Source organism: Rattus rattus, chromosome 6 (assembly GCF_011064425.1).
Source record: "Rattus rattus isolate New Zealand chromosome 6, Rrattus_CSIRO_v1, whole genome shotgun sequence".
NCBI lineage: Eukaryota > Metazoa > Chordata > Mammalia > Rodentia > Muridae > Rattus > Rattus rattus.
This window is the reverse complement of record NC_046159.1, coordinates 49645037-49659882: the sequence shown is the minus strand read 5'-3', so window position 1 is coordinate 49659882 and position 14846 is coordinate 49645037. Positions and strand designations below refer to the sequence as shown.

The 14846-nt window shown below is 45.0% G+C and overlaps 1 protein-coding gene across 1 annotated transcript in view; it reads right to left on the bottom strand.

Moving 5' to 3' along the window:
- Frmd4b (FERM domain containing 4B) overlaps positions 1 to 14846 on the bottom strand; it is a 183911-nt gene that overhangs the window by 88085 nt on the left and 80980 nt on the right. The window contains 1 exon segment of the mRNA XM_032906036.1: positions 11468 to 11552. Within this exon segment, the coding sequence (XP_032761927.1) occupies positions 11468 to 11552 (85 nt within the window).

Genomic DNA, 14846 nt, shown 5'->3' with positions numbered 1-14846 from the left:
GCTCTCCTGGAACCTACTCTGTAGCCCAGGCTGGCCTTGAGCTCAGAGATTGCCTGCCTCTGCCTCCCAAGGGCTGAGATCAGAGGTGTGCACCACCAAGCTCACTTTTCTTTTTTTGTTTCTCAGTAAGGCCTGTTGTTGCACAGACTCCATCAGCCTTGGAAAGGTGGATTTCTCATCTTAATGCAAGTGGCCAAATGACCTTCCGAAACAGCCCTGCTTGTAAGAGAGCTTAGAGGCCTCCAGAGTCTCACGCTTCCGTGCAAATGGCATGGAGATTCTGAGGACATTGTGTAACACACTGTTACCCTGAGTATGGTGAAAGTGAGATTTAGGATTCAAGGCTGAGCCATCTCAAGTCTGCTAATGAAGAGCAAGCCACATGAAGTCTGGGTCAAGAAATGGGGTAAGAGGAAAGACAAAAATAAACACGATTGCTTGTTCTTGCAAGAGCTCAGTTCTTTAATTGGGTCGCTAACACCTGGCTCACCTGCAGTTCCACATTTATTTAAGGTGCAGAGACATGAATAGGTATCAGGAAATAGGTGGTGTCCAGGAGGTCTAACCGGCTGTGCCTCTGTTGGCAGACTGTCTCCTCCTACTGAGCTCTCGGGCAGGAGAGATTGATCAGCATGACCCCTAGCTCAGAGTCTCTTGATTGACTTCAAAGCAACTTCATTTAAAAAGAAATGGGGGTAGGGCCCGTAGTAAGGTTGAATAAGAACAAAGATACCTGTAACTTTAAGGAAAAACGGTGTCTTATACCGTGAACAAAACTCACTGAAGACAGAACTTTTAGACTACGGAAAGCACAACAGCTACGGCAATGAGAAGGCGATACACATCAGGGGCCCTCGTCCTCATACAGCGCCATAACGGATGTACTGGGAAACAGTACTGAAAGATAAGTAGTTTGCTCTCTGGAGCCAGTCTCCCCAATCTGATCACTCCACTGATGAGCGATTTAATGTTTGTCAAATCATTTCATCTATTCGTGCCGCCACGTCCTCTTTTCTTAAAGTAGTGATGACTGCATCCCCATTGAATGTGCTAAACCAGAACAGAGCTATATGCCAATCAGTTTTCTATTTCCACAATAAAATTCGAGAAAGAGAAAGGGACCAGGAGATAGCTCGATAAAATGTTTGCTGAACAAAAAGGCAAGCGTGAAGATCCAAGTTCAAATCCCCGGCATTCACATGAAAAGAAAAAAAAAGCTGAGTATGATGTCATGCACCTGCTAGCACTGGGGAGGCAGAGACTCCTGGGGCTCACTTGTCAGCTGGTCTAGCCTACATGGTGAACTCCAGGCCACTGAAAGACTGGGTCTTGTAGCAGGAAATCTAGTAGAATCGTTCTGTCTAGGGTAAATATCACAGTGAAGTAGTGGTCGTCTAGAAGTACTTGGACCTTGAAGAAATCTTTGTAGGAAACAATGGTTGCTTTCTGTTATCTGTGGAATTCTTTTTCTGAAGGCGCTTTACAACCTTTGCATGACTTTGGTCACAAGATGGTCTCGGCACACTTGGACTATCTCCCATTATTAAGTACGGCAAACAGTGCACAGCAAGGAGTAAGTGGCAGGGGTGTGGTGTTTTCCTTCAGGTAACATATAGATCAGATCGGGGCTTTGGTATGAGGGATTTGATTTACCTCCCCCCACCCCAAAAACAACTTTTATGTCCCAGTCAGTAAGTATGCTTTTGTACAACTGTTCAACAACATTCATTTAAAGGCCGGATCTCCCTGCTGCCAGGAAGGCCTTATTTTATCCTGTACTGTGACCCTCTTACTTCTATTGGACCCATGAGACTCGGAATACTCACATTGTCTCAAAAAATAAGGAAGGTGGAGGGCCAAGGAATGATAGCTAAGTTTGACTTTGACTTCTGAACTCCGCACACATGCACACACACACACACACACACACACACACACACACACACACACACACACACACAAAGAAGACAGCCCAATGCTGTCATAATTTGCCAAGTCTCAGTTCAGGTCATTGATTATTAAAAAGGCTTGAAATATATTCTGGCTGATCACTGTACTTTAGATGTGGTGAAGAAAGCCCTGGGGAGGGAGGGCATACAGTCCCGTTTCCTTTGGTTTCTCATGTGGACCTCAGCTGGCACACGGGCAGCTCCCACAGTTTGTCTTTATTGGTTTCAGCATTTCTACACCAGCATCAGCTGGCACAGGCGGCTGCTGTCTGATGGTGAGGTGTGGTGATGTACTCTCGCCAGGGAAGCTGAACAGGTTCAAGGGCTCCCACTTCAGTGGTGACTCAGAGTAAGGACAGATTCTCAGTGCTGTGGACTGTTTCTCTGTTCAACGTAAGGGCTAATGCACTTCTGAAAGGTCTTTTCAGAAGGGATACCTTGTCCCCCAGCCCTGTTTGTGGAAGGTATCATGGACAGAGGTGTTTGAATCTCCCTGGGCTAAGAAAGTCAGCATATACAAAGTTTGGAGATAAGGGAAAGAGAAAGCCCAAATTAAGGATGCCACAGGATCCTCCCGAGGTGAGTAATTCTCCATTGGAAGCGGGTGATATGGTTCATTAGGTAAACGCACTTACTATGCAAACCTTATGACTTGAGTTCAATCCCTGGAACCACAGTGGAAGGAGAGAACAAACTCATAGTTGTTTCCTGATTTTCCACACATACACTGTTGACAATACCCACTACACACACACACACACACACACACACACTCAATAGAAAAAGAAGCAGATATGAAACCACTAGCTATGTGACATTGTGTATGTTATGTAACTTCTGTGCCTCAGTATCCCCTTGTGTAATCTGGGAATAATAAGAGGTCTTAGCTAATGGGGGGCAGCATGAGAACTAAAATAAAATAAAAAACTGCAAACCTGAGTGCATACAAAAAGTGTAAATTGAATTATACCTATTCCCAACTTAGTGACTGCTATGGCCTGCTCTACTCTCGTGGGGACAATATCCTGAGGCCTAAGTTATAAAGGACAGTTTGGTTTTCTAAGAACAGTGACTGAAACAAAGCAGAGATAAGCAAGAGATGCTTTTAAAGGCCGGGTCTCCCGCTGGCCTAACTCCAAGGACACTGTTGCCACTTACTAGTCATTAAGGTAACTATCTGGTCTGTGTCTTGGCTTTTATTCATCCAAAGGCTCCTTCCTGAGCTGCCTTGGAGATCAAATTCAATGAAATGCTCTGAGCGCCCAACAGCCGGAGCAGTGGAGAGGCTCTTCGCTCATTCCTTTCCTTTCCGTTAGGAAGGAAATGAACCCCATGTATTCTCAGTTTTAAAGTCACTGTCTCACTCTTCTGAGCCGACCTGGAACTCACTCTGTAACTCAGGCTCAGCCCTGTACAAACCCATGTTGACCCTTCTTCCTGGTACCTCAGCCTCCCAAGTGCTTAGATTATAGGTCTGAGCTACCACATCCATTCTAAGGATTTTGACCAATTTTAAAAGATGTATTAATTTCATGTATATGAGTACACCATCACTGTCTTCAGACACATCAGTAAAGGGCTTCAGATCCCAGTGGAGATGGTTGTGAGCCACCATGTGGTTGCTGGGAATTGAACTCAGGACCTCTGGAAGAGCAGTCAGTGCTCTTAACCACTGAGCCACCTCTCCAGTTATGCATTCTTTTTTTTTTTTTTTTTTTTTTTTTCGGAGCTGGGGACCGAACCCAGGGCCTTGCGCTTCCTAGGCAAGCGCTCTACCGCTGGGCTAAATCCCCAACCCCCAGTTATGCATTCTTAATGTGAAATCTCAACTCAATCCCACCAAGTAAAAGTGAGGAACGGAATTGAAAAAGGATATTCCCAGACTCTTGTGTCTGTTCTCGATTCCCGTTTCTTAAAGCCAGTTTTAACACGTATTCAGGTTGAATACACTCAAAGCCCAGGGGCTTTTCCACTGAAAACCTTGCTTACAGGGGCTGGATTTTCACTCTTTCCACATTCTGAGTCTGTGGCTGGAGAGGGGCAAGGATACATGAGTCTACTCATTAATAATGAGCACTTGGGGAACTAGGGAGATGGTTCAGCAGCCGAAAGAACTTGCTGTGCAAACATGATGACCAGAGAACAGGTGGATAAATCTGATGAGCGTCTGTGAATGCAGTGCTCCTATGGGGAGAAGGCAGAGAGACAGAATTCCCTAGAGACTCCAGAGCCGACAGACAGGGCATAAATGCTGCAGACACAAACAACGTGACACCTTGCCACAAGCAAGATGGGGCATAAAGATGACATTCATGTGTGTCTTCACACACGAACACATACATATATATATACCATATAAACATATATAAACAAAAATAAACATTTTTCTTTTTAGCGTGGGGATGGGGCAGGGTCTCAGTACGTAGCCCTGTGTGGACCAGTTTGGCCTTGAAACTCACAGAACTCTGCCTGCCTCTGCCTTCCTAGTAGTGGAATCGAAGGCATGTATTGCCACACCCTGCTCCCTCTTTAAATAATGAGTATTGGGTGTAAACATGACAGAGGCATTCACAGGTCACGTGATGAGAAATGATGCCCTAACCTCACCCCTGCTGTCCTGAGAGAGCTCTTTGTGGGAGAGTTTAGGTACCATTTTAAACCACAGAGCTAGCACAGGCCCCAAGTAGCCCTCACACTGAAACCTCACCTCAGAAAAGAGGTCAACGTTATGGTCAAAGTGTACTAAGATTTGCAATGTGTTTGCTCACACTGCAAACTGCAGCTGGGGCTGAGGGCCAGCAAACAGAAACATCCCGTCATGTGCAGTGTTTAATGAGCTAGCGATACAGGAAGTGTGGCATGTCAAAAAGACAACTAGGGTAGATTTTTTTTCCTTTTTCTTCTTCTTTTGGTGGTTGTGGTGGGGAATCTCATCTTTCTTGATGTTTAATTGGAGTTTAAAATGTCAGAAAAAACGTTAAGAAATCCATTGAGCATCTCTAGAGATAAACAGCAACACACCGATACAGCAGGTTCCAAACAGACCCTGCTGGATGAAGATGCTTTCTCATGCTCTCAGGTCCAGCCACACGGCCGAGTCTGGATTGCACACAAACACTTCAAAACTGAAGCCGAGAGAACTTGCTTTCCAATGCTCAGTGGTTACCAGCACTGGCTGCTCTTCTAGATGCCTGGGTTCAATTCCCAGCATCCACATGACGGCTTACAACTGTCTGTAACTCCAGGATCCAACACCTTCACACGGACATACATGCAGGCAAAACACCAATGCTTATTAAAAAAAAATTAAAAACCTGGAAAGAACTGGCTTTCTGCTGGTTGTGCTGGCACATGCTTGTAATCCTACCACTGGGGAGGCTGAGGTAGGATTATAAATTGGAGGCCAGCCTGGGCTACATAATCAGACCTTGTCTCAAATACACAAACAATAGCTCTCATTTCCTTTCATTTTGAGATAGGGTATCAGGTATCCCAAATTAATCTCAAGCTTACAGTATAGCTGAGCATGACCTGGAGCTTCCAATTCTCTTGTCTCTACCTCTCTAGTGCTGCAATTACATCCCTATGCACCCAGGCCTAGTTTGTGCAATGCAGTGCTGTGTATCGGACCCAGGGTATGCCAGCCAAGCACTCAGTCAACAGACCTACTTATCCCTAAGCCCATAATAGCTTTCTATAAGGTAACAACTGATCTTTAACACCTAAAATATTAGAGGGAAACCCATGGGCATTTGATTTTAAAAATTAGACTGGCAATGAGATTCTTCTTTCTACAAAAACTATTATTAATCTTTTAAAAGAATAATTTTAGTGCTGAGAGTGGTGGTGTAAGCCTTTAATCCCAGCAGAGATAAATAGATCTCTGTGAATTAAAGGCTAGCCTGGTTTACATAACAAGTTCCAGGCCAGCCAGGGCTATAGAGTGAGACCCTATGTCAAAAAGAAGCCAAATTATTATATATCTCATATATATATCATATATATGTGATATATATGTGTGTATACACACACACATTTATACACACACATACATGCCACATATATTCTTTGGCAATTGTACACATGTATGCAATGTATCTAGAACATATCCATCCTCAACTACTCCCTTTCACTTCTCTGGATGTTCCTCAACACCTCTCTCTTCCATATTTAGGTCCTCCCCTTTTTTTCTAAAACCCACTAAGTCCAGTTAGTGCTGCCTACTGGGTTGTTGACTGGTCCACGGGCCTTATCTTACCTAAGTGGCCATAGCTGCAGTGAGTTTATGAAAGCAATGGCCATATCATGTGCAGCATCACAGCACCCCTCCCTGTCCTTCAACTCCTGCCTTCTTCCAGCCAAGTATCCTGAGCCTCCTGTAGCTCATACCGATGTCCTATTTAGAGTTGAGCATAAATCGTTATTCTTAGCACTTTGATCACTTACAGGACTCGGCAATTCACATCTGCCTATTATACAGAGAAGCATTTCAAACGAGATGAGAGCAGAATTAATCTCTCTCATTCTTCCTTTGATGACAACTATAATTATAGTTGACCGGAGCACAGGTAAGTGTTATCGATAATCCTTAGAAAGTGTAAATTATGGTAAGTTTAAATGCATAGATAATTGTTCCATATTTTTCTTCTTCTAGAAAATTCTACATTATTGTTTATATTTTTTCTGAGACATCTCATGAAGGCCAGGCCAGCCTTGAATTCGGAATGGACCGGAGGCTGGTCTTGAACTCTTGAACCTCCTGCTTCCCTGTCCCAAGTAACCATAGTTACAGGCACAGCACCACACCTGGCCTCTTTTGTTATCTCTCGACTTCTTAGGAAGTAAGAAATGTTGATTGTCAGCTCCTCAGATTTATTTCCTGAATGGTCACCAGCGGTTCACTGAATGCCCGAGTGGTGTTAAATTGTGCATAGGTGAGCTTGCTTTGTGGTAAACAAAAATGAAAAATCTTTATCTCTTTTCCAGACTCTCTTGGATATTCAAAGTCAGAAATGAGGTATTTCTTCCAACACAGCTAGAGGTCACCAGTGGCATATTCACCATGCGTATGGGCAATGGTATTTACAGAGTCACTGGCGCTACCCAGCATCTCAAATGGCGTGTTACTGAGGCTAAAGCTGGGGACTGTAAACCGATTTTCATATCAGCATGCAGAGCATCAGCTACTGTATTAAATCTTGGAGTCATATTTCTCATAATGAAGCATGTAAACAGTGTGGCTGTGTATTTGCAAATCAGAGCTCTCTCTTCTTCTGGCCCATTCTGTGCTCTGTGCGAGGAAAAAAGTAACAAGCCAAGGGGAACTCTCTGGCAAGGATGAAGTTGGGGGAGGTGCTGTAAGAGTAGGTTAACACATCATGGATGAGGAATGTGCTCTATACACTGTGGAGGGAAGCTCACTGGCTCTTAGAGGTAGCAGTGAGCCCCAATTCTAGCTGTCAACACCACTGGCTGACTTTTGCCAATCAATAAACCCACCTACACATCCACAGCGGTGCTCATAGAACTTACTCCTGTGGCCAAGGTTTAGGTGATATCCCTTCTGTCGAATGTCCTTAACCAACCAAACCCTTTAAGGAATTATTTAAGACTAGACTGACAGACAGATGCTCCATCCTGTGAACGATCATTTGATCGTGTAATTTGTCTTCTGACTGTCCCATACTAATTACATAGAAAATATCCACTCTAAATTCCTTCAATTGTTTTAGAAATAATTATCTGAACAGTAGTCTCACATATTCATATGTAATAGTCAATATTATGTTTTATAAAAACTGTAAAACTTAGCTGGGCGTAGTGACTACTCATGCCTGTGATCCTAGCATTTGGGAGATGGAGGTGGGCAGATGGCCGTGAGTTTGAGACGAGTCTGGGATACGCAGTAAAACCCCACTTCTAGATAACAGTGTTCTCTGAGAAGACGTGAGAAAAGTCCCATCGAGAGAGGAGGACCTGCAGCTGACAGGCTCCAAAGGGATAGACTGAAAAGAGTTCTGCTTCCCAATATTCTTCAAGACGAGCAGAGTTTAATAAATAAAGCTGCAAGAGAAATACAACCAGTTTAAAACTGCAAGCTTTATTTTTTTTTTTAATTTTTCTTGGCATTAATAGCAGCACAAACAAGACAGAGGAAGCCATTCTGTTGGAGCACGGTCAGCTAGGCAGTGATGTCACCCAGGTGACTGTGTTTCTCCACACAGGTGTTCACAACCAGTGTGGCTGCAGGCTACTTTTTACTTTGTGAATGCTGCATTTGGGTACAGGTGTGGACTCAGCAGACAACAGTTAGGGAGACTTGAACCTCAAAAGAGAGGGTGATAGCTGGTGGTGGTGACATTGGAGTATTTTCATATAAATAGTTTCATATAAAAACTAGCAAAAGGTTCTGTTTCCGAGTACTTCAGCCTCCAGCTGAGATAGAATGACAGGGATAGAATGTGTTCTCTTATCTGAAAAAGTCCACCCCCTTAAATCTCAACAGTTTTCAAAACACTGAGAATTTGACAATATAAACAGTGAGCCTTGAGCAAGCCAAGGCTCATATTGTCCCTACTTTCTGCCGAGGCTCTCAGACTCTGACCGTGATGGAACACAGCAGACACCTTGACTTGAGGAATTGGAGTTGAAAGATTGAAGAACTGAACTAAAAAGACTCAGCAGAACAGAGCCCCAAGGGAAGAGAGATGGGCCTTGTGGGTACTGAGCAGACTAGCAATCACCCTGCATGAGGGATTACCTGAAGTGGGAACTCTGTGAAAGGCTGGAAAGGAACAGTGTTCGGTCCTAATACAAGATGAGAAATGGTGCTTGTGCCTTGAGGCAGACTGGGAAACCTTTTAATTCCTGGACACCAGAAGCAGACCCAGGAGTTTTGCCCCAGTGATGGAAATAGTTGACAGTAGAATGATCTCTGTCTGGGATCGCCTACCAAATCATAAAAACCAAGTCTGGAAAAAAACCCATCAAAGTGCATCCTAATAACTAGACGGCACTCAGAAACAGATATAAAGAATATTTACATGTGGATAAAAGCAAATAGCATTCAAACACGCAGCCAAGACTGAATTCTATGTGTAAAAATAAACATGTCCACCTCATTCGTATGAACATTTACTTTCATCTCTAAAAAATGGCAAAACGTGTATATCAAAGAATTGTTTTAAAATAAATCTCTACATGGTTTGTTATCAATAACTTCTAGACCTATTTTATATACCTAGATGTCTTGCGTCACATAGAAAGAGAGGTCACAAGGAGGTTATTGGTCACCAAGCTCAGCTACATTAGTGAGTTCCATCCAGGTCCTAGTGAGATACTGTCTCAAAACACACGATGGCTGGCTCTGAGGACAGGCACCCAAGGTTGTCCTCTGATCTCTACATGCACATGCACACACATGCACTGGCACACATATGACCCACGAACATGTAAACACACACAAATACCACATCTCCCACATACACACCCCTTTATACATCTAATATAAAAACCCACGACACTGACATCCCAAGAAACACACACAAAGCTGTAGATCAAGGGACCGACGTATAATCAAACAGCCCAAAGTGGAAACTTGGGAAAGCAGCTAGAGAAAAGGACTCACCACACACAGAGCCACCGAGACTTGGCGGGTGGCAGGCTGCTCACCAGCAATAACATAAGAAAAATCACTATTTTTGTGGAAATGAGAAAAACTGCCAGTGCATACTTGTATATCCTATGAACTAACGCTCAACAACTGCAGACGAAGGCCGGCCAGTGCTTTTAGAAAGAAGCCTGAAAGAATAAATCACCAGCAGATTTTTGCATTATGGGGAATGTTACCCCATATGTCTTTTCTACCCGATGTCTTTCTGGTAGAACAAAAAAGTTAAGCCAGGCAGAAAAGAATGAAGACAAACAGAAATGGGGGCCCCCGCTGGTAAATATGCTTTTTTAGTGTTTAAATATCCTTGAAGGCGATCAAAACTTTACACAGAAGTAGCAATGTCCCCAGCATCTGCAGCAGAGCCAAAAGTGAGGCATGATGGGAACACCGACACAGAGAAACAGAAGGGTCTTGCAGGACGTGTGGAGGGCTGGAGCTTCGCTCCGACAGACGTGGTACTCTGAGGATGAATACTGTCAACTCAAAAACAATCACAAAGAGAGCAAACCAAAGAGAGCTAATCCAACCCAGGCTGTAGAGTGAAATAATAAACACTCAGTGAAAGGCTGGGGAGGTTCTAAATCCCTTGCTGTGCAAGCACTAATCCTCAGAGCTCATGGGAAGCCAGGCACAGTCTGTGTGTAATCCTACTGCTCACAGGAGACAGAGTGCAAGGAGACTAAAGGGACAGCTAGTCTGGCAGACAGAGTGTGTGAGCACTGTCTCGAGCAAGGTGGTAGGTGAGGACCAGCTCCTCCCAACGTTGCCCTTGGACTTCGACACATGTGCTATGACAGGCATGTATAGTTACTCACACATGGACAGATACATACATATCACACACACACACACACACACACACACACACACACACACACACACACACACACATTCAATAAAAATAAAAACTAATAGGAAGGTGCCAGACTTGGAGCAGGGCTGTCAGTAATCATAGCATATATAACTAGAATCAGTACTCCAGCTAAGAGGGGTTGGGGATTTAGCTCAGTGGTAGAGCGCTTGCCTAGCAAGCGCAAAGGCCCTGGGTTCAGTCCCCAGCTCCGGGGGGCAGGGAGTACTCCAGCTAAGAGACAGCGTGTGTGCGCCGGAGAGAGGGAGAGCCTGGGCAACACTTTCCTCTGAAACCCAGTCAGCCCCCTCCCCAAGGCCCACACCCCATACAAAAGCAAATCAAACTGAACCAAACTTTCAGCAGGCATTTCAACTTAGCTGCAACACTTCAACCCGCCCCGAATGTATGTTTACTGAGGTTTACAAGAGTGACTTGTCCTTGCCGGACAGAAATAAACGAAAACAACCTCCTCTGGCCCATGTCTAAAGAGACCCGACCTGCTGCTGCTGAAAGTGGTCAGTTGAGCTGAGCTGCCAGCTCTGTTTCCTCGGAGCTCGGGTGGGAGTGGCGTTAGAGACTGAACAGGAACTGGGGGTGTGTTTGGAAGTACGGTAAACGTTAAAATGAAGAGGCTTCCTGCACTCTGACAGGATCCATCTTTCTGCCTTTCTTGCTCATTCCCTGTGGAGCCCTCCTCAGCTACCTTTGAGGCAGTGACTGAGTGGAGGTGTAATTATCCCTGTTTACCATTCAGCATCTCAAGAGGGGATGGGGAGGGTTGGGATGGGTCGAGGAGGGGGCCTGGGGAGGGGTGAGCTGAGGAGAGGACCAGGGAGGGGTGAGCTGAGGAGAGGACCAGGGAGGGGTGAGTTGGGGAACAGATATTAACCAGAGAGACTGTATTAGTTCCTTAGTTAGGTTGTGAAAGGGCAGGCCAGACCGTATCACCGTCGCTGGGGAAACATTCCATGAACCCACAAACACGAGACTTACCTTGTGTACACAGGCCTTTGCGTTCAGAAAAAACAGCTCCACTGTGTTCTTATCCTTAAGAAAGGATATGCTCTCGATGTAGAACCTGAAAGACAGTATATAGAGTTCATTTCTTCAGACTTCCAACTCTTGGCGTGATTTCATTTCCTCAACGTTAAGGAACCATATGGCTCTGCTTTTGTTTTCACAGTGCACACCACCTCAGTGCGTGAGACACACACACACACACACACACACACACACACACACGCACACACGCACCTGCAGATGAAATCCACACAGAACTGTGTGTAGGCCGTGAGTTAAAGGGAGACTCAACACACTGTGTGTGCGCTAGACTTATTCGATGAGCACACAAGCCCAGTTAAGAACCCAGAGCAAGCAGGCCATGCCTGAACCTCAAGGCTCCTGCGGGCCCAGTGGCAGTCAGAGCTGGGGTCGGTGGGGGACTCCAGGCCCACCTTACCCTGTCTCACAGTTACAGTTAGGCAAGCTCCTTCTCTTTCTGTGGGGAGCTAGGGTTTCCCTTGGCTGGAAGCCAAGTCCCCATAGCTGTGAGTTTTGCTCTTTTCTCATGCAAATCAGGGCACTCTGGGCCTCCCTCCCCACGCCCTTTCTAAGATTTCCCTGTGCAGCCTGTGAGCCTACAGATTCTAAGTTCCCTTTTAGCTGGGGTCTCGACAGCTTTGAGGTGGAAAGAGAGGGAGGCTGAGAGCATCAAACCTCTCTCTCATCAGCACTCAGTGCTAAACGCAGTCTAGGGAGGACCGGGGCTCTGTGCTGAGCACAGGTCAACCTGAGCCCCAGCATTTTTTCAGTTCTAGAACCATCTTGTTAAATAATACAGGAGGGGCATAATGTCCCAGTACAACTCACGCAGCTGGGGTCCTCAAAAAAGAATTTGCTCTCAAACCAGTGAGAATCAAAATACAAGAGGGCCATGGTAGGGGGATGATGTCCTCAGGCCTGTGAAGTCACGTGGGGCTTGGGCATTTGCTTTCCTTTCTTGTTAATGAAATATGTGAACCACTAATGCAGCTGAAAAGGCTGTAAAAGAAGTCGCCACAGAAATGTTAAGATCGTTTGGAAAATGCCACCTCTGTGTGTTGCCTTGTCAGGGGAGGCTCCAAAAGGAGGATAAATCTGGGATATTTGTACTTAAAAGGGTTTAGCTCACTGTTAAGGGAGATTAATGAAGGCTGGGGAGACTTGGGTTTTAAAAAGTGTGAAGGCAGGAAAGGAAATGAGGAGTTATGGGAAAACAGGCTTTCTCGAATAAGAAAAATCTAGACTGTCACCTTTGTTTATTAACATTAACAGAGGTGTGTAGTCTTGGGCAAGTTACCCGGCTGGTGTCTTTTTCAAGGTAAGTGTCATGACCGAACTTATAATTTTGGAGAGTTGAAATTGGATATTAAGTGAAAACTGTTTCTAAAATATTCTCATGATTGCTAAGAAAGTCTCTTCCCTGTCCTGACTGAATTCCTGCATGGTGGTGGTTTCCAACCTTCCTCACGCTGTGACCTTTAACACAGCTCCTTATGTTCTGGATAAAACCATAAAATTACTTCCGCTGCTACCTCAGAAGTGCAATTTTGCTACTGTTATGAATCGCAATGTAAATATCAGATATGAACATGGTCTTAGGCGACCCCCATAAAGGAGCCATTTGATCCCAAAGGGTTGCAACCCACAGGTTAAGAACTGCTGCTGTACGGCAAGAATTAAGTGACGTGAGCTATCTAATCTAGATCCTTTCTACCGATACTTTCCTAGGAGGGCTCTCCTGTGAGCCTAAGGCTTTATACAACAAATGGAGTAGCCGGTACAATGCCTGTGTATGGTAGGAATCCAGTAAATTCTAACCACTGAGGTTCTGTGAAACCTTACTTTATTAATCAGCTTAAAGAGTGAGATGGCATTTGAACTGTATTTGAAGATCAAGGGGACTCAAGTTTCTGCCGAGCAAAAGAATAAACCCATAAGAGACAAACATTGTAATTAAACAGAGCCTTCTTCCGACAGGGTGATAAATAGTCTTTGGAATTTACCCTTCACCAAGACTACAGTTGATGCCTTGGGGATTCTTTCATAGTTTTAGTTTGTTTTACCTTGAGCGCGGCTATGAGGAGCAGGCTGGTGAAGTAGCCTGAGAGAGAAAGAGTGCTCCCGAAGTGGCCTAGGAGGGAGACGGTGCTCCCAACAGAGGCTTTTTATTGGATAAAAATGGGTAAACTAATCACAAAGGGCCTCATGGAGAGTGGGAGAGGCAGGATAAGGACTCATAGGAGGCTAAGAGAGGCAGTAAAGAGAAACCACAGGCAGGAAGCCTGAGGGAAGAGAAAACGGCAGGAGGTGAAGAAGGTGACAGTGGTTCAGCCATTGTGATTGTGGATAGTGGCTACCGAGGAGAAGAGAACCAGGCTGGCTGCTGCTGTGGGGCCAAGATTAATATCCCATTCAGCCAGTGGTGGTGATCGTTTCCTTTTTAAATCTTTGTCATCAGCATGCAACTTACTGTGTAGACCAGCCTGGCCTTAAGCTCACAGAGCTCTGCCTGCCCTTGCCTCTGGAGTCTGGGAACAAAGGCTTGCTTGTGCCACCACACCTGGTGTCTTTCTGTTTCTGTCTGTCTGTCACTGTCTCTGTCTCTCTCTTTCAAAAAGTCTTTGACTCTTATCTATAAAGATAACCTAAGGAGGTTTCCAGTAAGGTGCTAAAGGGCAGCATCAGGATCCTGTCTGTGGACTGGCCTCCTGCCGTGTGCTGGGCTGTGTTCAGTATTCTCAGGTATTCTCCCATTTAACAGTCACAGGCTAGGTTTATTATTCCCCTTTCATAGATGTAGCTGCGGAGCATCGGAGCTCTGCTTGAAGAACAGGCTACACCTGAGTTTGCCTCCTTTGGCGCTGTGGGGAATACTGTTAACTTCTTTCTGGCTGCCTCTCCAAGGTGCTGCTGTGTGAGCAATTGTCCAGGAAGCTAAGCCCTCAGGAACGGCAGCTATCTCATTTATGTTAATAGACACATTGAGAAACAAGACCTGTGTCATCATTAGTGTACTAACATGTATGGACATATGTTTTCTCTATGCCGTCAAAACAGCAAAGCCAGCACCTGTGGGCAGCAGCTAGCAGGTGATAGACGTTGAATTAATGTATACAGTTGGAGCTGTCTCGAAGGGAGGCGCTCTCCCCGAGTAGAGATCTCTAACCCAGAATCCCCCATCATACCAATAGAATCCCAAACCTATTTTCCATCCCGAGATTCTTTATTTCTATTCCCCCTTTATGTTTTAAAACCACAGTCTGTATTCAATAGAATATTTGCTGTCCAAAATTTCATTTCATACATTGTTGAGAGCACAGTGATGAATATG